At 42.5% G+C, this 23,224-nt stretch overlaps 1 protein-coding gene across 1 annotated transcript in view; it reads right to left on the bottom strand.

The window, feature by feature from the left end:
* Positions 1-2,021: 2,021 nt before the first annotated feature.
* The window catches only part of LOC121607111 (GDNF family receptor alpha-2-like), a 44,918-nt gene continuing 23,715 nt past the window's right edge, over positions 2,022-23,224 (bottom strand). Inside the window, exons 5-8 of the mRNA XM_041937796.1 lie at positions 12,449-12,561; positions 11,250-11,390; positions 7,457-7,599; positions 2,022-3,241 (exon numbers count right to left, since the gene is read on the bottom strand). Coding sequence (XP_041793730.1) covers positions 3,104-3,241; positions 7,457-7,599; positions 11,250-11,390; positions 12,449-12,561 — 535 coding nt within the window. The 3' untranslated portion in view covers positions 2,022-3,103. The remainder of the gene's footprint in view (positions 3,242-7,456; positions 7,600-11,249; positions 11,391-12,448; positions 12,562-23,224) is intronic.

Genomic DNA, 23,224 nt, shown 5'->3' with positions numbered 1-23,224 from the left:
ATCTTTCATTAGCAAACATGCTGGTGGAAGTTTTTAGCACATGTCAGAGGACGTACGTGGAATTTCAAAACAAAAGCTTTACATCATGGATAAAATAATATTCTTAGTGTATTAATAGAGAGGTCCATTGTCTAAAATAAAGATCCAATATTATTCAGTATGCCTGTTCTTATTTCCAAATATACTACAATACAGAATACATATATATAAAACATATGTACGTAGGTCAGCCACTCTGGTTTTAAAGGATAGGCTACGATTTTTAATATAACACTCACATGCACGTATTATGGCAACTGAAAGAAACACAAAACACAAGCAAACTAAGAAAACTTCTTCATTAAGCTGTTGACACGTGCCACATTTAGAAAGAATGCAGGACAGTGAGAAAACACAACCAACCACAGAAACACTGCAAACAGCACAGATGACTGTGGAAACTAAAAAGTGGTGAAGACAGCTGGGACACGCTTGTTGTCTCACCAGTAAAAACATACATTTTAGCTCATTTTCCACATACTTACAGATAGCCGACTTCAAAAACGTATGAGTCACAAACAACAAGCCCGTGTGCATCACTCGTTAGCGTCCCCTGGAAACGGTTTCTGTTGTCAGCTGTGCTACTTGCAGAGTTTTTATATTTGGTTGTGTTTTCTCACATTTATATGTATATTTGTTTTCATACTGGTGAAGATGTTTTTTTTTATTTGCTTGGTTTTCGTCTGTTTGCATGTCTTTTCTTAAACTGCATTGTGCTCTCAGGGCCATGGAAAAGGTTATTGGTTGCTGTCCACGCTGCCCATGAACAGATCTCTTTGCAGCCTAACTCCAACATAAGAAACACAATCCTCAGCCCCTGTTCTGGGGAAAAATCAAGGGAGTACATTCCAAACTTCGAGTCTTGAGAGTACAAATTCCCCTCTCTGTGTTTTTGTGTTGTGGCTGTGTTTACTTGTTGAGCTGCTGAGGAGGGATTGTAACACACAAAGGGAATAACTTCAGCTAACTGCTGAAGTTTCTGCCGATTTTAGCATTAACTGAACTTCACAATGGAGCAAGGTCTGTGTTTTTCCCCCGGTTTCTCACAGTGGAGTCACAGTAGGAATGAATAACATCAGTGGCCAGTGTGGACATGATGAGTAATCACAACAAATCACTTTGTCAATGTCCTGTGAGTATTGAGAGTAGTGAATTGGATTGAAATGATCCTTTAATAAGTACGTTTTTGTCCAAAGTTGGTACAAAACAGCTGCTTTCTTGCAAAAATGTAGGAGGAGGATTGACAGCACTCTCATGTCTGTGCAGTCAATATGCAGCCAGTGGCCGGTTAGCTTAGCACAAAGAATGGAAACAGGCTACGTTTAGCCTGGCACATAACAAGGCATAAATTTTACACTTAAGTATTTGTACAGACTAAACACAGCAAGATATTGCCTGTTAATTGGTCAGTTTTGGAGGTTCTGGTTGCAAGATTTTGAACTTTGGACACAGCCAAGCTTGCTGTTTCTAGTCTTTATGCGATGTTTGCATGTATGGGTATCAGTCTTCTCATCTAACTCTCAGCAAGAAAGAATGAACTATTCCTTTCCTTTTGAAGGCAGCTTTATATAAATTGTGAACAAAACTTGACTCACATATTTTTGGGGGGTAAATCGAGATGGTCATGCAGTATATGTACGTAGCTTGAGGACATTTTTGAATTTCTACAATATGGTACAGTATTCTATGAAAAGAGGAACAATAGCATAAAAAGGCAGGGTCACAGGCACTCTCCAAACGGGGTGGCTGTCCCTCCTCTAAAAAACCCTGCCGTTAATTACACCATGCATCATAACCTCAGCTCTCTGAGGGGGCAGAGTGAACTCCCACGCCGGCAATTTAAACTGCTCCTCACGAGCCACTTTTCCCCTGCATGTAAACATGGACGCGCGCACACACACACACACACACACACACACACACAGTGTGATAACTGTCCACGCACACTCAGCGAACACAGTACGATACTCACACACAGGTTATGGCTTTCCAAGCAGTTTGAGCTCGTTTAATCTCATCCCTGTATACATTCTTTGTGATCAAACCTTTATAGACAAATATAAACGCAGATAATGAAGGCCTTCCATTAGTACCAATACTCAATACAGAGACATCTTAGCGTACAGTAATGTCCATTCAAGGTACTGAAGATATCATTTGGTTGAATGAAAGAAAAGTGTTGTTTATATACATAGAGACAGAAATATACACATGTGCAGGTGGACTTATGGCGTACACCCACAGTCATCAACAACAACATCTCAAATGACCAAAGAACCATTAACTGGTAACGTCGTCGTCTTTAGTTCTTTCCGCAGCCTGCTGAAAAAGTTTACTGGAGCGCCCGAATGAAGGAGCTGTACGGTAGATTGATTATGGTCACGGATACTATACCAACACTTAGAACACTGAGTAGGCTTTACAGTTTAGAGTTTACACTTGTGTTGAAGAGACAGAATGTAATCATCCCCCATCCCCGCCCCTAAATTTGTGGTCTGCTCATCCAAGAGAAGATTAAGTCGAGAACCAATTCAAGACAAAAAAAGTGTGACTGATAGCAGAAATATGTCTCTCTCTCGCTCTCACTCTACCCCATTTACCTCTTGCTCATTCCTTTTCTCTCTGCAACAATTCCTTTACTGTCAATCCTGTCTTCTTTTAATTATGTTGTTCATCCCCTCTCTCCCTGTGAGAAATGTGCAGGAGTCTTTGACATGATCGGCTTCAGTCCTCCAGGTTTTTGTGTCTCAGTCAGAGGGAGAGTCATTCCCAGAAATCGGCCTTCATGGCCTCTCCTGCCACGGGTCCTTTTTAAAGCTATGTGCTTCATCACAGTTGTGGTCCGCCCTAACAATACATCAAATGAACGACAAATTCACAATTGCAAAATTTCAATATTTTTCCACTTCTTTTTCTTCTTTTTGTTTTTTCTTCTCTCACAAATGCCATTTATGTCAACTGCCCAGAGATTCAGCCTTCTTAATATCAGTCTCAGAAATAACACCTTCTGCTTTTGGGATCAGCTTGTGGGTGGATGACCTCTTTTTTTCTCCTCCTGGCGCTTCTATAAGGCGTGCTGGGCCAGGACCAGAGCCAAAGCCAGGCCGGGAACCAGAGCCCAGACGTTGGCACACAGACAGGCAGAGTGATCCTCTGGCAGGCCCCGGGTTTTGCCCAGGCCACCGTCTCGTGGTTCAGGATACTGGGCAGATAGAAGGACACACAGAGGGAGAGAGATGTGTGAAGGTTAGACATGACTCAGTCACTCGTGCTGCTTTCTTGTTCTGGCATTTGATGAGGGAAAGGAGAAGGGGGAGACAGGAGGGAGGTGAGGCAGGACAGGGTCAGAGCTGAGGAGAAGAAGAGAAAACAGGAGTCAGAAAGTCAGAGGAAGAGTGAGAAATGACATGTATCCATGGCAGACCCACTTTGGCACGAACATTAAGTGTTTGATCCACCAAATGTTTTGATATGTGAAGTATATTTCAAGCTCCGGCTGCTTAGTATGCTCTCTGCTTCTTAAACAAGTTGGCAACAAAGGAAAGCTTCTTGTGAGGACTTTCTTCCTTTAAAAAAAAAAAAACTCTTTTAGGTTGTGCCAGCAAGTCTCTAAACAGTTTTTAAAGCTATCATTACAGACTTTATTTACAAGAAAAACATGCTACGAAGCCAAACACACACTAAAGAAGCCAGTAGCAGCTGTGGATTTCTTTAAATATTTCATAAGGAATAAATTACAGCAAGTAGAGGCCGAACACTTGCAAGACCCCTTGTATGCAGTTTGGCTGTGCACAGTCAAAACACTACAACGTTTATTCTTATGCACAAGAGAAAATAAACTTATGAACAGTATGCGAACTGAGGGAAAGCCATGCAGTTTAGTCCACCGCTCACATAATGGCAGAAATCAGTGGGAACACATCAGTCCAGATATTAAACTCTATGGCCCCCAGAGCTCCACTGTTGTATCCATACTACAATGGCCTTATTATGTGCTTTTCCATAAAATTGTTAGCATTTTGAATACTTTTTCAATTTTCTCGGATTCCTGTAACACAAAGCATAACCATTTGCCTCCAAGTTAAAGTAGTCTCGCTCAATTTGCGGAGGCACCATTTTCAGTCCAGCACAGCAATACAGAGGCACATCATAAGGAACATGAAACATTTTCTTCTCCTCCTCCTCCTCCTCCTCCTCCTCCACCACCATCACCACCACCACCATCCCCTCAACTCATCTTCACCAATGTAACCTTTGCAGAGATTGCACTTTGGTCCATTTCCCTGTACACGGAAAAAAACATCTACTCAGATGTTATCTACCAGCACTTCATCTTCCACCAGAACAAGGCAACATATAAACGAAAAAATAAATAATGAAACGGAAAATAGTGTTGAATTTTATTAACCCGACAGGCATATTTTTTTCCTGTAGGGAAAAATGGAAGGAGGGAGAGTGAGGGAGTGAAAGGAGGGGTATCCAAAATATGTGGCTGCAGTTATCACAATGGGCTTGTGCATACTTGTGCATGCTCTACAAAGAAATGGTCAATGACAGTTGCCAAAAAGAGTGGGGGGAAGCTATGGGTAGCTTGACAATGCACCAAACACATCCACGACTAAAAGCCAATTAATTAGCAGGGGCAGTGATGTGTGGCAGCAGCCTGTTGACATGAGTCCAGATCTCTGGCTGCAGCCAATATCCTCACATACACTCAGGCCCATGAGAAGGCACTCACACACATAAACACACAGCTGAAGGCACAAACACATGCATACATATGCACGCACCGTGACGGAATACAGACAATGTCAAAACGCAATCATTTACTCGTGCTTTAATACGGCCAGAGAGAGGATGGAAAACATTCACAAGCATTTATTTTAACTGCTGATAAGAACACATCCCACATGTTACTGAGCAGGTAACCACACATGCAGACATGACAATCAGCACATTGTATAATTTACAGTGCAACAGAGCTGCATCCCCCTCAGCTAGTTACCTAGTTATGAGGCTGTGTGTGTGTGTGTGTGTGTGTGTGTAAAAACAAATGAAACTCGAAATCCAATAAAAATTAACATTTCAACTTAATTCCTTGTTCAAGAAAATGTTGAGTGAGGGCATTAAAATTCAGATCAGGATTACAATTATAAGACACACAACATCCATCTTATCTGCGGGACTCACACCAACCCTGGGAATACAGCAAAGACAGCACTGGGAGTTTACAATTCCCTTCATCATACTCCATGGACCTGTGTTCATATGTGGGAAAACTGTTGTTTTTCTCCATGTAAACAAAGCAGGACTTGTGATGGCTACCCAGCTGACTTACAAGGCTCCGAGGACCAAGCTTCAGCCCACATGTTTACTCACTGAGCATGGGCTAAAGCTGTGACATTTTGAATAATTATGCATCTAAATTAGCTCTATATACTCCATACACTACAAAAGAGCAGTATGACTGACATGAACAGGCGTAGTCACATACCGCAGATTCTCCTCTACTCACTCCTCTCTAACTGTGATTCATATTACAGGTCGTTTGTCATCCGTCCACCCATCGCGAACGCAATGTATTCTGTTACCCGGACTATTTGTACACGTGTGTGCACGCACGTGTGTGCATGGTACTACGGGTTCCGCGCTGGCCCCCGTAAGATTTGCAGTCTTGGACAGTCAGTCTTCCGCCAGGAGGACTCATACCATAACAACACTCCCCCAATTTATCTGCCAGGGAAGTTTGACAAGTTTTAATTGCCAGGCATAGTTGTCTGAGAACGCAGGGCCGCCCAAAATGTCCCTACCAGCTCCCTCTCTAATTATAAACTTCCTGCTTGAGTAATCACACGTCTTATTGTTTCCTAATTACCATTTTTACAATAAATTAAACACCATGCTGCAGTGAGACAGGCACAGAGCGGTGCATCAATACTGACATACATACACAGAACCTTTGGAGAGAGCAATTCCACCATCCATTCCCTTCCCGCCATCCTCCCGCGTGCTCCCTCTCCAACACCTTTCCCAAACATTATACACTGTTATTGTTATCGGTGGCGCTTGTTCATTAATTCTCCTCATTTTTAAGGTTTTAATTTGCTGTCTTCACAACAATGAGGATTTCTGTGTAAAGGACAATACTGTATGACTCGGGTGCAGTGTGACCATTTAATGGCTGCGAAAGCCCCTGGAATTACTCAAAATAAATGTCTTAATGGGAGTCATTCAGTCAGCATGCAAATTTGCATTCATAAACACTGCACGCTGCTTGGATTTTGTGTAAATCTGTAATAGTCGCTGAAAAATGACATTAACAACATCAGCAGCAGCAGCAGCAGTATCAACAGCTGCAGCGGCTTTTACAAAGTACAGTTTTATACTACAGTGTCTAAGACAGCCAAGCTTGGTAACTAGGTCTCCTGCAAAGGTGAAAACCATCATTAGTCTTACACCAGAAGGCTGCACGGCACATCTAAAATACATCTGTAAAACAGAACAATATTTCATTGTGAAAACTAATCAAACTCAACGGCTAGATTAAAAAAAAAGAACAGAAAAAAAGCAAAAAAATGTATTGGCCGAAAGTGCAGTGAAATATTTCTGTCCTGTTCAAGAAAGACAGGGAGAGGGAGGGAGGGAGTCTTTGGCAGACAGCACGGTTCTGTCATTTTCACATTTTCTTTGAAGAGAAAATTAAGTACAATTCTATTAAAAGACAAACACACGTGCATTCTTGTAGCACAGCAGAGAGTGGTGTTTTCTGCTCCAGACGGTGAACTCTGTTACAGCCGAGTTGACTGCAGTCTTCAGAGTAGACGGCATTCAGCAGAGAACAGGCCCTGGGCCAGTATTTTAGAAGCTCTAATCCAGATTAAAACCCCCACCTCCCATTTCTTCCACTATTTCATTGTGTGAGAGAGAAATATAATATTTCAACCAAATGTCATCATCTTGGGTGTAGCATAAACTGTCTTATCATAAAGCGTCTGTTCTGATGTGCCAATTGCTTTAACAAGCATAGAGATTGAATGTGATGTGAATGTGAATGGCGCGGTGTGTTGAGCTTCATGATTTTGCGTCTGCACAAAATCCTCCTTTCATGGAAGCGGAGAGGAGGAGTGTTTTTGTGGTTCGTCTTGTAATAGGTCCATTTTGACAAATTTATGCAAAGAAGTTGCTGAAAACTACTGAAAATATATGGATTTGTGCACATATGGATATATTTGTGCTGCAGCAACAACAAAAAAATCATTTCTGTTTAAACTTCACAAAATGAGGCGACCTATATATGATAGGATAGACTGCAGGATTATCACCCTACCGGATTGACAAGGAGGCAGTAAATAATGACTTTGCATTACATTTTACATATGAATTTAACACAATGAAACAATCAATGCAGACCTATTACCTTTGGGATGGTGACAAAGGGAGGTTCTGAAGTGCCTGTCGACCAGTCCGACCCTGTCTTCGTAGTTGCTGAGGGGCCTGGGACAGACACGTTTTTGGTGTGCATGTTGTCGATCCCATAACCAAAGGCCTGAATGGCATTTCCTGCAGGGACAGAGATATAAAGTCATTTGTTTTTGTCTGCCATCCCAGCAAGGAGCCAGCTAGCAGACAGACAGCTCTAAGTCAACTTCTTGGGCCCCTGCCCAATCTTTGGCAACCGATGGAAGGTGGGAGGGTGGAGTGGGATTGAGGAAGGAAGGAGTAAAAGGAGTACGGAGAGCCAGTCTTTCTGCTTTGTCAGTAAGCTTGAGAGTTGCACACCAAACTAATCAAAAACAGCAATCAGAGGTTTGTTTGTGAAATCTGTCACTGGGGAGCATATTACTGTCTCGCAAAATACCAATACTGCCTTATATTTAATATTTTTGAATGTCTAACATGTTTATGCTATCAATTTAGCAAGTAATTATCCTTCTATAAAGAATCCTGCTGAGATACAATGGACACATTTATCAAATACAAACAACTTTGGTTCATGTCCTCGGCTCATTACAAAAGCACTTTTATTTTGCTGCAGACGTTCTCAAATTGCAACAAGCTGACCAAATAGTAGCACTTGAGATGATGAACCCCAATTTGTTTGGCAGCAGTTGTACACTCAGAAATGGAATATTTTAAAAGTAGCAAATCAATCAGCTCAAACAGAGAACAGAAGCCTGTGAAAGCATATGTGCACTTGTTTATATGCCTGCATATGTACTGTATGCATGTGAGTAATTTTGTGTATAAGTGCATGTGTGTGCCTCTGCAAAAATGTGATAAATCCCTGTTCAGTCAGCTTTTTAGCTAGATATGGTAAAATAGGGGCTGAGTACCTTTTCACTGCTCATCCGTTTAAAACACGAGGCTTGTTTCTCTTTGTTCAGCCAGAGAGAAGGCAAGGCATGTAATTGCTTGGCAACCACCTCCATTATAAGGTCAGTATGCAGAGATGACTTTGAATAGATTTATGTGACTGATCAAATTCAAAACATTCCCAAACAAAGGAGAAATGGCATTTCCCTTCCACCACACACACAGGACAAATGGGATAGTTGTGGAACACACATGCATAATCGGATGGACGCACACTCTGTCCTCAGTGCTCCCGATGCATGGCCTCATGGATTTGTCTGTCGCATCCTCTGACCACCTACACACACATGCACACAAACACGCACAAGTAAACATACCGTGCAGCAAAACACACACAAAGGCACACACATACACATACACCTGCACACTTAAATACAAAAGCAGCCTTCATGTTTCTCATTCTGTTCAACACTGGTGAATTGGGCTGCTGCAGGAAAATAAAAGCACAGAGAGGAACAGAGCTCACCAGTGAAGCTTAACAACTTTAATGCTAGCAGTAAAGAGCTAGTGAAGTACTGCTGAGACATGTGATGTTACGCATCTGTTTGTCAGGGTCGGCTATAGCTAGCTATGCCCCTACAGATGCTGTAAGATGTAGGATATAAAGTCATAAATCAAACCAGTTGGCTGGAGGGCCTCCACACAGGATGTTTTACTGCACCCAAATGTTCCACCGCGTGATTAAGCTCATTGCCAATAGCAATTCAATTTTTTAATGACTCTGGATAAGTTTTCCTTTAACTCCTGGGCATAGCATGCATTGCCCTACCTGCAGGGACAGATGGAGTCAGAGATAAGGGAGGAGAGAACATGAGGAACAGAGACAGAGGGATGAGGGCAATCAGGGTTCAGACTATGTTTGCAGTCTAATTATAATATCCTGTCAGCTGGAATGTTTTCTGTTGGCCTCCACACATATTTGAATAGCTATTGGAACTCCTCTTCTATTCCTTTGCTTGATCTTGCAAGGCGAGAGTGGGAGAGAGAGTGTGTGGATAATAAATTATTTATCTAACATGGTTTTTATTTTCATGCTTTGGTTTGTCAGTCAGTGTAAAAAAGGCAACACGTCCTCAAACCTAAACGGCCAAATAGGTCGCTTACCAATGAGTCCTAACACGCTATATCTGACCATGAAGAGTACCTGTGATAGCAACGGTGGAGCATCGCCGTCATGTGGTGAACGTTTGCTTAGGTTTAGGCATCAAATCTACTTGGTTAGGTTTAGGAAAAGATGGCTTGGCTTGCAAACATTACTATTACATATGCTGCACAACTCAAGTGCATTAGATAAGATAAAATAAGTTCAACTTTGGGTTTTACACAGCAGTGTCCTGGGTGAAAGTCCTGTGTTTGTTTGGCCCATCCATCCACCCCACCTCCTCCACATCTGGACTTTCTTGCTCTTTATACTACATCACCTGACCTCCTTCCTTGCTCCCGCCATAACACTACGGCCACTAGAGGTCGCAGCCTAGCAATAAATGGAAATATGGGTCATAATAACCTACTTGCACACTCGACGACCTATATGATGTTTTTCTGTTGAGGACAGGCTGAAAAAAGGACTTACTCTGCAGAAACAGTGAAAATAGAAAGATGGGTGCAAGATTGTGTGGTTGTTGGGGGTCACAGCGAGCTGGAGTATCATCTGTCTGGACATATAAATGTATATGTGTATAGTACTGTTTAGTGAGTGTATTTCTGTGTATTCCTTTCTGGTGTGTCGAAGTTTATCGCCTGTTCCCCTTGACTGCAGAGAGGAGATGCAGCATTTTGTGTTATTTTTCAAGACGCCTCCTCAGCTCCCAGCCTCATCCCTCATCCTGCACACTCAGCTAAAACGGTACCCCAGCAATCTATTGAAATGGTCTGAAAGCATTATCCACACAATGGAACATGTTAAAGGCAATGGTGTCTTGTAGCACTGATGACACTGCTCGCTCCGCCATAGCAAGGAAGGAGCTCGCTATATTTTACTCCTCAGGGTAAAAAGCACAGGGATGTTTGAGGTAACCACTCTGTCACGTTGCGCCCTGTGTGTTATGCATTAGATGTACAGATGATATGTATTTTAGCTTCTGCTCTTATTTCATTTCTGTTCCTTTTCATGACATTTTTCTTCCGTAAGGGATAAGCCCTTTAACTCGCACAGATTGAATGTGAAAATGACATGCAAATGGTTCCTTTTGTATTAAAGTCTGGGCAGATCTTGCCCAAAGGAGGGATGAGAAATGATAAGAAATGACTAGTTTCTGAGAAACTAAGAACATTTAATTCCAACTTAATCAGCGGGAAAAGGGTTGTTCATGGATAAATGGTAAATCTTTCCTTCATGGATAAATCAAACTATGAGGCAGATAAATTTTCAAGATGTTCCATCCATCCATCCATCCATAAATATTTTCACGTAATCCTTCCAACTGTATTTTCTCTTATCATTAATTATTTTCTAATAATAATGATGTGGAATTAATTAATTACAGTTTAAACTAATTAAATTTTCTTTTGACATTTTAATATGTGGATGTCTGAAGAGCATCTAGCCCCACGGCTCCAGCCCCATCCGGCGCTATTTCCACATTCAGTCCCTCCACCACCATCTGCTCCACAACCACAGTCATCTCACCGGAGAGCTCGACAACACTGACAAGCAGAATCTGACATAGTTGCATTTGATCAAAGTTCATGGCTCACTCTGCTCTTACATGGCAGCAAGAGCATCTACCGCATCACAAGCCTGTGCTCTTATCAGTATTACATGACTGCTGGATCCCTATCGGTTACAAAACACATTTCAGGTTCATGCAGAGTTTCCGTGTGTCAGGATGGCTCACTTAGGCATGTGTTATCGGTGAAGTACCGCAGGAAGTTCATACATTCCTCTTCTTGGTTTCCGCTGCCCTTACAGGTGCACCATGGGGAGATAGTCCAGTTGGAGAAGCTGCTGTCGACATAGTTGGGAGTCATGTCTGTCCCTGTGAGGGCATTCACACACAAACACCGACAAAAACACACATACATTATACATATACACACATTAGGACAAACAGTTACATATGGGTCACTAATGGACAATAATGGACTACATTTATTGCAAATAGTATATAAAATGGACAACAAGATGTTAGTCATAGGAATAGGTTTGCACTGTTTGAGTTTATGAGAAGGTGAAGCATTCTGTAATGCTTTATTTTAGATGTACTGTAAAGGGGCCATTATGTTATGAATATTTTGCAAAGTAGGTGCTTTAGGAAGTGTGTGTGCTGTTCCAATATAGCACCGCCATAGCAAAACATTTTACTTTTCAAATGTCTCTCTGTGTCGGTGCTTTCAGCTGGAGTCAGGGGTGTTAGATGCACTTTGTGTAGCATTTTCCAGAGAAATCCGGGAAGCGCCATGGCGTATTATCACTTCATACCGCACAATTTATGACACACGGTGGAGAAGCAGTGACTGATACAGAAATATGAACACTTCAGAAACCACTATGCAGAGAAAAAAAAAGTTATTTCATGTGAATTTGCATTTGGAACTCTTTGTGAGCTCTGTGATGCCGCTGCCACATCACCAAGGCTCTGCTATCAAATGTTGGCTGGGATTGAAAAATGTGCATGTACTGGTCCGTGCACATTGTTTGAGCAACATTTACTATGAGCAAACAGATGGTCATCAGGAGTTTTAATTAAGTAAACTCTCTCTCTGTGCCTCTACTCCCTAATTACTTCTTGTAGTGAACTGATGTCCAGTGTGCCGGGGGAGATATCAGGCCAGGAGGGAGCAAAATGAGAGTCTCGCTCCTCTGCCTGCTCCTCATGATAAAAGTGAAGGTAGAGCAGTCTGCTGTCACACTGTCTATAACCATCACTCTTTATCTCACCATGTCTCTGAAATTAGAGAAAAATATTGTGGTATTTGGAGGTAAATGTGCATTTATGTGTGTCTCCCGCTGTCTCACCCCCTGCTTTTCTCTCTCACACACACAAACACACTCCCACTGCAAAACAGTGTCACCCACAGTCATGCCTGTACTGACCGATGAGCCTTGCGTAGGAGGCCAAGCAGGCTTGATGATTGTCTTGGTTGGGACAGGTGCTCACTGCGTGCGGAGTGACCCAGCAGTTCACAATGTAATCAGCCAGCCTAGACCTGCATAACAAACATGAATCACAGCACAGACAGAGAAAGAGAGGCAGGGGCTCGGTCATGAGCGCGTGGCAGATGAACATACATACACATATGCAAATTCAAAGCAAAGGGACACATTTTTTGGCACCACTTTTACTCTGCAGCGGCTGCCAATTGTGACCAACATCAAACTGGTAAAGCATATGCAACATCTGGTTCCGAGCCGCTACAACAGGTGTCCTGAATAGCAACGAGGTCTCACTTACGCCTCGGTGCCAACAAGTTATTCACTCTCTTCACGGCATGCAACGTAAACCCAGCGGTCGCGCATTTGTTTGAGGATGAGAACGATATCATATGCCTCTTTTGGCCCCTACTTCCATGCTTATCCTGGACATCTCGACTGTATCCCAAACTCATTTTCCCCACAAACCAAAGGAACTGATAAAAATAGTATGTTTTGTTTCGGTGTGTGTTTGTGATAAGAGCTTTAAGTCTGTGGAGGGCCCCAGGGTGGCATTGCTAATCCACTTAAGTAGGTTTATTGGGAGTAGCGTGTGCAAAGTTGCACTGTCTGTACTGTTCACATCACAGCTGCCCACTAAGTGAATCACAATCCATTGCACATTTATCTCTCTCTTGCTCTCTATCTCGTTCTCTCTCTCTGCCATGAGTCATTCACTCTGTCTTGGTCTGACCACTTTTTGCAGCCTTAAGTTCAAAGGTACTATAACGTGCCTCAGGCTGTCTTGTCCTTAGTGAACACAAACCAGCATGCGCACACAAACATGCTTGCACACACAAACACACACACACAGAAACAGGTTTATTCAGTGCTTTCGACAGAGGCCTTGGCCACATGTATACGGATCCTCTGGTTTTTGTGTATCTGTGTGGGCATGTTAAATAGAGCATTTGCGATGCAATCAATTCGCTCGGCGGTGCAGTATTTTGTGGAACAAATATGCGCCTGAAACAACATCAATAATGGTGGGCTACAGGTTTGTTTATGTTTTATTAGCATCAATTTAAGTTCTTTGTTGGCACTAGCGGGTCTAATTACAAGTTTAAAACTTAACTACGGTTTTGGACCATTTTATCTAAATAAATTGAGCTCACTATGCATACTCAGAATTTTCTTCTCTGGTGTTTGACATATTGTTGACGCAGACTTTACCGCCCCCTACTGACCTTGCGTGCTTGTTTGAGTGTTTGGAATCCTTTTTGCTTTCTCATGTGTACAGAAATATTTTGTAAAACGAAGGTTGAGGGGATAGATTTTTTTCTAACACAGAGGAGAAAAAACTCTGTTTAAAATATGTGTGGATACGATCTGAATGAGCTTTCTGGCTTGTGTTCAGTTGGCTGCAAATTGTTGGGCAAGTTGCTACCTCATAAACAACAGGTGACGCGACTCATTTCTGATAGCTGCTCGGATAGCCTTCCCCTGTTTTTTTCAGTCTGTTATTTAGTCATTTGTTATGCTGTTTTTTTTTAAAGGGCATTATGGGGGGCACTTTTAATAGCAATACATCATTGTCAGATTAATTGTGACACATTTTAATTAGCATAAAGAAATGACTCACCATCCAGCTAGCAGCCAGAGTGCCAGCCTTGATCTCAAGCCAGTCGTGTTTTTACTGCTTATTTCTCACAATTACAGGCATTGTTCGGCATTTTAGGAAATACTATTTGCTTTGTCACAGAACGCTATAAAAAGATCAATAGCACCATCATGTCTGCACTGTATGTAGCTGGAGCCAAGAGATGGTTAGCTTAGCATTACATGATAACTGGAAACAGCTAGCCTTTCTCTGATATACTGTGCTAAGTGAGCTTCAGACGTGCTGGTGTTGCAGATTTTTTTCTTTGCTTTGGACACAGTCAAGGTAGCTCTCACCCATATTTCCAGTCTTTATGCTAAGCTAGGCTAACTATTTCCTGGGTGTATTTTCATATTATTAACAGACAAACTTGAGACTGATATTGATCTTCTCGTGTAACTCTTGCAATGAAGCCAATATTTCCAAAAAATGTCCAGGTATTTCTTTGAGAGAGCATTTTTGTTTTTTCTCGTTTTTCAGTCGGATGGTTTCTGTTTCATTTCGCTGGGGAAAGGAAGGCTTTTCTTTCAGTGAATTTTTCAGTGTTATTCTGCCAAGCTCTAAAAACCTATCTACACTTGAGTCAGACATGTTTTCACTGGGTTTTTCATTCGTCATTCTCATGCTCTCAGCTCATTTTTTTGCTCATTCTCTTGCAGCGCTGCCCATGTAGACCAGGTTTTAAAAGGATGCACCTTCAATGCAAACAATATTCCCTCTGCTGATTTCATTCCTTAAAACAATCTAAGAGACTTCCCACAGAAAGCAGTTCACAAAAGGAAAATGTAATTATCCCAATGTCTCAGTCTAATAATTATCACCTTACGGTAAACTGCTACAGATATAGTACCTTTAAACATACATTTTCTCACAGAATAACATAAATGTATAACAGTATTTGACAAAATATGTTAAATATTTTCACATTCGCGTATCGCTGTTTAGCAAAACTGTAAATGATTCATTACCTACTTATCACGTCATTGAATTATACTGTAGTGAGAAACTTTGACAGATGCATCTACAGTATTATATTCATGCACTGAGTAAAAAACAACAACAAAGTGCTGATTGTGCAGACCACTGCATGCCACAGTAGCCTAAACAGGTGCAATGTAAATGTCACACACATTTACATACTGCCTTGTCTTTAAATATGCATCGCTGCTGCATCACTTACATGTTCTACGGTGTTGCTGCTTGATCATTTATTCATCACTTTGTACATTTTTCATACGGCTCTAAAATAATTGGATTAGATTAGATGCATTGTTGTGATATTGAGCCTCAACCGGCTTCTTTATGTGTATGCACTGAATCTCTTGCTTTCAGCAAAGGGACATCGTCATTTAGGAAACACAGAGAGGAAGATGCATGTGGCCGGAATACAGGACAATCCGAGAGAGAAGTCTTCTGTTGTGGCAATGAGTTCAAGACAAATGTGCTAACTGTTATGCTGCGTCTGAACTCTGTGAATAAGGAGAGCAGAGATAAACAGATTTGGCTGAGGGGGAATGTGGGGTGATGAGGTTGCAATCTCTCTGTCTCCCTGTCTGTGTCTCTCGCTGTGTGTCTTTCACCGCAGCAGAGATGCAGCCAGTGTGGTGTGATGGGTTCAGGCCTCGAGCAGCAAACCCCACTCAGACTCACTTCATTACTCCAACTCCATCTCCATCCGCCCTCCTATCAAATCACCCGGAGAGCCTCTCGATGTGACATGCTGCTAACATCTCATCTAAAGCCACGCTCCAGAAAACGGGACGTATGGTTGCTCTACCGTGGCCGTAAAGGCTGACACGGATGCACACACACGCAAACTCGCGCACACTCAAATAGTGATACACGGCACATAATGTTAATTCACACCCAAAAAGAAGCCTCAAATACAAACCTATCCCTCTCCACAGCTGTCCGCCTCACTCAAAGCCCTCTCTCATCCATTTCTCTTCTGAGTGAAAGACGGCACTTGTGCCCAAAATCATGCCACAGATGATAGAAAAGATACAACAGACCGAGGGGAGAAAGAACAACTCCATTGTGCCTATACAAAGCAACCTCTAGAGCCACATTTTCCATTTTTCTATTTCTCTCAGGCAAAAGGTCTTTTACTTTCATGCTAGTAAAGAATGTGAACGTCAGATTTTCGAATGGCAAAGACCGCGGAAGATTAAAGAAACTGAACAAGCACTGTGTTTCTTTTTAGATGCAGAGCTCTTTCAGACAATGATGGCTTAAAAACAGTAATTTAAAGTTTAGAGAGGTGTCCTGAGTGTTCAGACAATGGTGTTCCAACACCGGGATGCAGCAAATTTCATGGCTTCCACGGGCTTTCCATTATACCTCGGCAAAGCGCCACTCACTGCTGAAATTACAGGCTGTCTAGCTCAACAGAGTTTTATGGTCATTTCAGCCACTCAGCCCCCAGGGAAGTGGCAGGGGAGCCCCCACAGAGGTAGACTTCTTTCAACCAACCTGACACTTTAAACACAGTGATTCGGCTGAGCGCTGAGTGCCTGTCCATCCAGCTTGGCAGTAATAGAAAACTAATGGCTTTTTATATGGATTCTTATTCCTATCACTTGATGCCCGTGACAAACAATGTGACTCAAATCAGATGAGTGTCAGTCTTGGAAACCGTTTCCTCATGGCGAAGGAGGGGCAGGTGGAAAAACAGCTATCAGACTCCAAAGTCGTCTAATAGCTTCCTTTCTACATTTTAAAACAACTGTCTATTGAGAGTTCTATCTGGTTTAGAGACTTCCTCGCTACGCTCTGTCTACAAATACAAGTTCTTCTGCGGCTGATAATTCCTGTTTAATGTGAAATTACGGCTCTTCACTCTTATCACTTCCCTCGGTCTTGAGCCTAGAGAGGCTTTAGAAACCATATCTCTCACTCGTCTACAGAAGGCATAACAATAACCATGACACAATAGCTGCCAACATAATAGCAGTTACATGAAGCAAATGAGAAAACAAAAGATGTTTCTCTCCGCTCTGCTTTTCCTCCTTTCTTCTTCTTGCTGTTGTGCTCCGCCAACCTTATCTCTCTTCTCCTCTCTCTCATTAATGTCTTATTGTCACTGTCGTATAAACTGGTGCTCATGTGCAAACTCACGGGGAGGAGACTTGACCCTAGTTCAATCAATAGGACTCAGCAGCCTTGTGTGTCCTTTGGCACTTGATGTTAAATGCCAAAGCAAACAATAAGGCTCGGCAAAGCTGAGATTTGACTATTACTCTTTCTTGACACTCAGAATTTTCTGCATTGTGCAGCACGGCTCACTATGTCATATCAATTATTATGAAAAGCCTAACAATACAGCACTGACCTTGTGGGTGGAGTGCTATGAATATATTTTGATTAAAAGGGCATAACATCTGTCAGAGTTAGTTTTTCTTTTCCTTCCACTAAAAGACACTCTCAAGTGACTCAAGACTTGATGGGCTGCAGCGACATTCTTCTCCCGCTTTCCCGCCCAACTTTCTGCTGGTGACCCTGAAACAGTCTCTTTGTTGCTCTGGTCAGAGGTGACTGTCCATTTTACCCACTGCTATTTTCTCTTGAATGTGCCTGGACAGAGCCCTGCCTTTTTTTTGGCAGCACTGTACTCATTGGGATTCCCGGTCAATACTCTAAAAGGGCAATGTGGACAGATGGCATTCAGTCAAAACACAAGGCAGTTTAGCTTAGCTGTCACATGACACAACCTTTTGCCCCCTTACTCAGCAGAGAATTGAAACCAACAAAAACTGTCTGGTGACACAACCTCCCCTGCATTAATAAGCAGAAAGTCCAAAGTAAAAAGCTAGCAACAATCTAAACTTGGATTTTCATTTAATTAACCCACTTTGTGTTTTATTTTGAAACACTTACTTATGCATGATTGCAATGTTCCTTGTTTGTTGACCAGAAAATTGGCTCGCAACTCTGTGTTTCTTTCACTTTCTCAATTTCCTCTGGCTCTCTGTCTACACCACCCGCTGCAGATGTCTTACAACCCCCTACTGAATGTTATGTCATTGGGATGAATGCTAAATCAAACGTGGCACGCACAAAACCCAGTACTGTCTGTTTGGTAGAGGGTGAGTGGATTATTCAAGGTTATCTGAACTCCCTAAATAATCTCCGAACAAGGCAAACAGCCATCCCCCAGACAAAGTGTACACATCAAACAAACGGATGAACTGCCCCTGAAAAAACGGCAGAGTTAGCAATACGCTGCAGAGCAGTTATTACCGGTAATTAGATAGCTATTAGTCATATATCAAACAATTCTGTGGGAAAAGTTTGCAGAAAGGTACGTGCTGCAGCTGTCAAAGATTTTCATTCCATTAAATGTTTCTTAAGTCGCTATCTATCGCTGAATGAGTTAACACAGTGGTGGCTGAGCCCACTGCCCTCTGATGAAAGCCCTTGCATTGTTTCTGGCGAAATTCGTGGGGAAAAAAAAAATCACAATATGTGCACAGTTAGTGACGTGTTTTTCATCACCCAGCAGCGGTTGGTCTGCAGAGAGGGCACGCTAGGCTAACACAACAGACTCGCTCTTCAACTCACTTGAGTGTGAAGCAGCAAACTCTCTCTTTGAGTAAACGGTTGCTTTGGCAAAACAAAGAAAGAAAAAATAGATGACTGCACATGATGAAACAAGTGCGAAGGCAAAGACACCTGCAATTACTGGTTCTCACCACAGGTGCCGCCAAAGACACCAAACAGAGACCTTCAAGATTGTTACTGTAAGTACAGGGAGAAGTTCAGAGTAAGAATGATTAAGAGTGAAGGAGCAGGCCCTAATTGACACATTGAAAACCACACATTAACCATTCTGTAGATAAGTCTGAAGCCCTATTGATAATGTTTGCATTAATAATAGATACGGTACCATTGGAGGAAGAGATTGTTAAGGAAAGGATGGAGGCCTATACAGTAATGACCGCAGTTTTCCACTTGACCATGTTCCCTTAGAGACTACAGTTAGGAAGGTAAATGGGCATATACTAATCCATGTATTGGAATTAAATGCACACAAGTCTTTCTCCTGCCTCCTCCCTCTCATTACTTCTCTTCCTCTCTTTTGCTTTCCTTTCAACCCATTTGCCGCTCTCTTGTGAAGCCAACAAGCTGAACACGTCTCCTCTGAAGCTGAGGCCTGATTAAAGGCACATACTGCGACAAACTGTGCTATGTATGAAGAAAAGGTCACCAGTTGACACACGCTTTGCTTGCAAAACCAGAGCTTTACACTATGATAAAAGACACTTCCCTTTGATCGCTTGTATTGTGACCAGGGAGATAGAAACAGTCCAGATATTACCTTGAGCACTGACTTTTAGAGGGTGGATGGGGAAATCTGTTGTATGTGTGTGTGCTTTTTTACTTCTGTCATTGTGAGGACCAGTTTGAGGACATTTTAGCCAGCCTTTTCCTCTTCAATAGGGTGTTTGAGAGTCAAGACTCGCCTTTACATCTAAGAGCAGAATTAGATTGAGGTATAAATCTGCACTAAATCAGTCAATAATCGCTTAGGCATGTCGTTGTGATGGTTAACGCCTTGTTCACACATACAGATTCCCAGTGGCACGGTGCCCCTCATGAGTCTATAGCCTGGGGCATATTTGGGTTGAGCATGTAATTTACATACTCAGCTCCAATTATACACTTACATCTCTGTTGCCAACATACAAGCTCACAGTGAAGTAGTTAATTTGAGAAATCTGTTTCCACGCAGTCAAGTCTCGGTTGCTCATTAAAGTCACAGTATATCATGCAGAGCTCATCGTATGTCTGAACGGGAGATCAGGGAAGGGTTTGTGGGTCCTCACAAGTACAAGAGCCAAAAGTGTATGTGTGTGTGTGTGAGTGGATGTGAGAGAGAGAAAGGGAGAGAAACTGATGATAAAAGTGCAACAACATCCTGATTTCTTTCAGCTTCGTCTCTGAAGCTACAGAGTAATGCCATCTGGGCCAGTCATTCTCCCTACGCTGTTCCCCTTCAGTGGAGGCTTGAGTTGTCAGATACAACAGAGCAGACTGTTGATTTAGGGCAGTGTGTGTGTGTGTGTGTGTGTGTGTGTGTGTGTGTGTGTGTGTGTGTGTGTATCTCAGTGTGAAAGAGAGAGAGAGAGAGTAGCATCCTGTGAGTTTTCTGTAAGCAAAGGAGGCCTGGTATGCAGTGCATCTCCCAAACTGGGTCAGGTTACCTGTACAGTGATCGATTGTCTCTTAGCTTCCCACTTTGATAACCAGTGGCCAAAGACTCAATCAAAGAGCACCCAGTGAGCCTTGAGGCCAACGGATATAAATCAGAGATAGAAGTGTTGCATTGATTGTTCAGGCAATCAATATAGTACACATATACAACTCAATGCTCTTTGGGTTAGGCTTCATTGGGGCTAGTGTTGCATGAACTGACATGGAGATGGAGTTTCTCTGCTTGCGTACATGCACACATGCTCACACTACCCTACCTAAACAGTGCATCCAAATATAGCCTATTGTCACTCTGTGGACTCAGCAGTCCCAAATGAATAGATGTTGGATCCATTGGAAGGATCCTGAGAACACAGAGTGGAGAAGCTGAGAAGAGAGGGAGAGGGGGAAATAGGAGAACAGTAACAAACAGAGGAATGTCTTTTTTTGTCTGTTTGTATTGGATTATGGCAAGAAATAACGTAATAACTGCAATGGAAGTACAACCAGGTGTAAGAAATATGAGCTGCTCCATTTAATGCTTGTTCTCTGTCCATCTACAGTCCCTCGATCTCCAGAGTATGTCAACAATCGCCCTGCAGAGACCAGCAGGAGAATGAAATCTTCCAGTGCAATATGCCACATAAGCTTTAGCCAAAATGATATATTTGAAATCCTTTCAAATATTTATTTTTTGTTTGATTGAGCTCTGGGCTCCACCTGGAACAATCTGAACAGTATTCAAAGGTGAAATCACAGCCAATCTGGCATCAGATGCGCTCAAGGTAAAAACTCAAAAAATAAAGTATTTGAAGGCATTTTTCATAGGGGAAAGCAAGGAACTGCCGGCCTTTCAAAGTCTGAAATAAATAATGAAATAGGGGAGTATACATTTTTCAATCCGTTTTGACTTGGGCGTGTTGGAGCCGTGACCCGTCCTTCGTCAGAGTGTGTTGCAGGGAGTGGAGCTTGTCTTTGAGATGGCCTGCAGAGTCTGCAGCAGGGATCCATCGCTGTGTGACCAAACCACTGACCTCCAACCCGTCGCAGTAGCTTTACAGCCGGGATCGATTCTGCGACCCTCCCTCCCTCTGTCTCATTATCTCTCCCTTCTTCTCCTCCTCCTCTCTCTCTCTCTCTCTCTCTCCATCCCTTCTGCTAAAATGAATTTGGCTTGGGCTGGTTGTGTTCCCCCTGTTTGGAGTCAGACAGGTGTCCCCAGGGGAGACAGGCCTGTCGTTGAATGATCTTCCCCTGCTTTTATCAACACATCTCTGAGAAGGGACAGCAGAGCCAAGAAAAGTTTCCTGTGGTGTCATACTTCAGTATGCTGCAACGTCTCTGCTTAGAAAGTTTTGCGAGGGCTCTTTTTAGGGTTGTCCAACTGTGTTTGTGGCCAAGGTTGCGCAAAACAAACCCTAATTTGAGGACTTTGTCTCCATTAGCACGATAAATAAGTCTCAAATTCAATTTACTTGTACAACATACTGAAGATGGAGAACAAACGCAGCGGTTTGTGCAGCTTCTCGATAAATTATCAGATCAAATGAAGTCAGAAATCAGCATTTCCAAGGTCTTCCAGCACACAGGACTGTCCTGCGAGGACGCCTGACATCATGTAACAGATAGAGGACGTCCAGACAGACAGAGGACGTGTTAAGAATATCTCACAGGATGGTGGTGATTGTGGACACCTCAAGGCAGGATAAAATCACCAATCAGAGAGCACTGTCAGCCCAGCGCTGACCAATGACTTCTCGGTTTAATTGGACGGCAGTGACATTCTCTTGCATGGCAGCACTTACTCTCTGCAGGAGAATGCACCACCCAAACAGCAGATTATTAGAGGCACGTTCAAGCTGAGAGCGGTTGTGTGCGAGTGTGTGTGTGTGTGCTTGACTGCTGAGTGGTTGACGGTGTCGGCCAGCATGCGTCCGTACTGTATGAGTGTGTGTGCGCGCTCATCGAGCTGTTGACCTCGGCGGGGCATTACGCGGCCACAGATAATGAGCTTTAACGTTCTATTTCATCTTTCTCAATAAGGAGGTGCACAGCAGACACCTGAGGGCCCAAAGGTCAAAGAAAGCAACTCAGCCTGAAAACAGATTACACAATGCAAGCAAAGAGGTAATTATTAAGGCAATCATAAATCGGAGAAGGGGCGATAGAGTTTCTCTACTTTAACGGCGTGGTGGCTGGATTTAGTGTTGGTGGAGAGGAATTGGGTTTTTCGCCGTTAACGCTCACCCTCGACAGCTGCAAACCTCTGTGGAAACAGGATGAATGCGATGCACCGTAGATATAAGCCTGCTCCTCACAAGGAATTGCTTTGCTTGGCTAGCAACGCTAATTTGAATTTCATGTGACTCTAAATCATTTTTACTTCTCACAGAAACAAATGATTCTGTCCAGGTGTCCAAAAGAGAGCAAAACAGCAAGTAATAAAGCAAGGAATACAAAAGTGTTCTTTCACATTTACATTAGGGCTTTTTATGACTGTTATTCGTCATACTATTCATTTTAGTGACCTAGCCAAATTTTTCAAAAGCGGTCACATTAATGCAAACACTGACAATAATTGAAAGTACTTTTCTAAAGGTGGCAATTGACGAACCAGGGAGGGCGCTATCGTCTTCCACGACTACTGAAGTTGGAGCTTTAAATCCACAAACTACGTGAAGACACTTGATTGACTGCCACTGAACTGTATCGGCTGCCTCGTCATGACATGAAAAAGTAGGCAAAAGTTTTCTGATAATTCTCACATCGTGAGTATAATTTTTAGTTGTGAACTTTGAAGGGTCTAGCACTTGGTGAGACTCCATTAGGATCATAAATGAGCTTTTAAATGCTTAGAATTATTCAAATGTCCCAAATTTTTTATGCTA

This window comes from Chelmon rostratus, chromosome 5 (genome assembly GCF_017976325.1).
Source record: "Chelmon rostratus isolate fCheRos1 chromosome 5, fCheRos1.pri, whole genome shotgun sequence".
Lineage (NCBI taxonomy): Eukaryota > Metazoa > Chordata > Actinopteri > Chaetodontiformes > Chaetodontidae > Chelmon > Chelmon rostratus.
The sequence above is the reverse complement of the archived record's forward strand: the minus strand, read 5'-3'. Positions and strand labels throughout refer to the sequence as shown.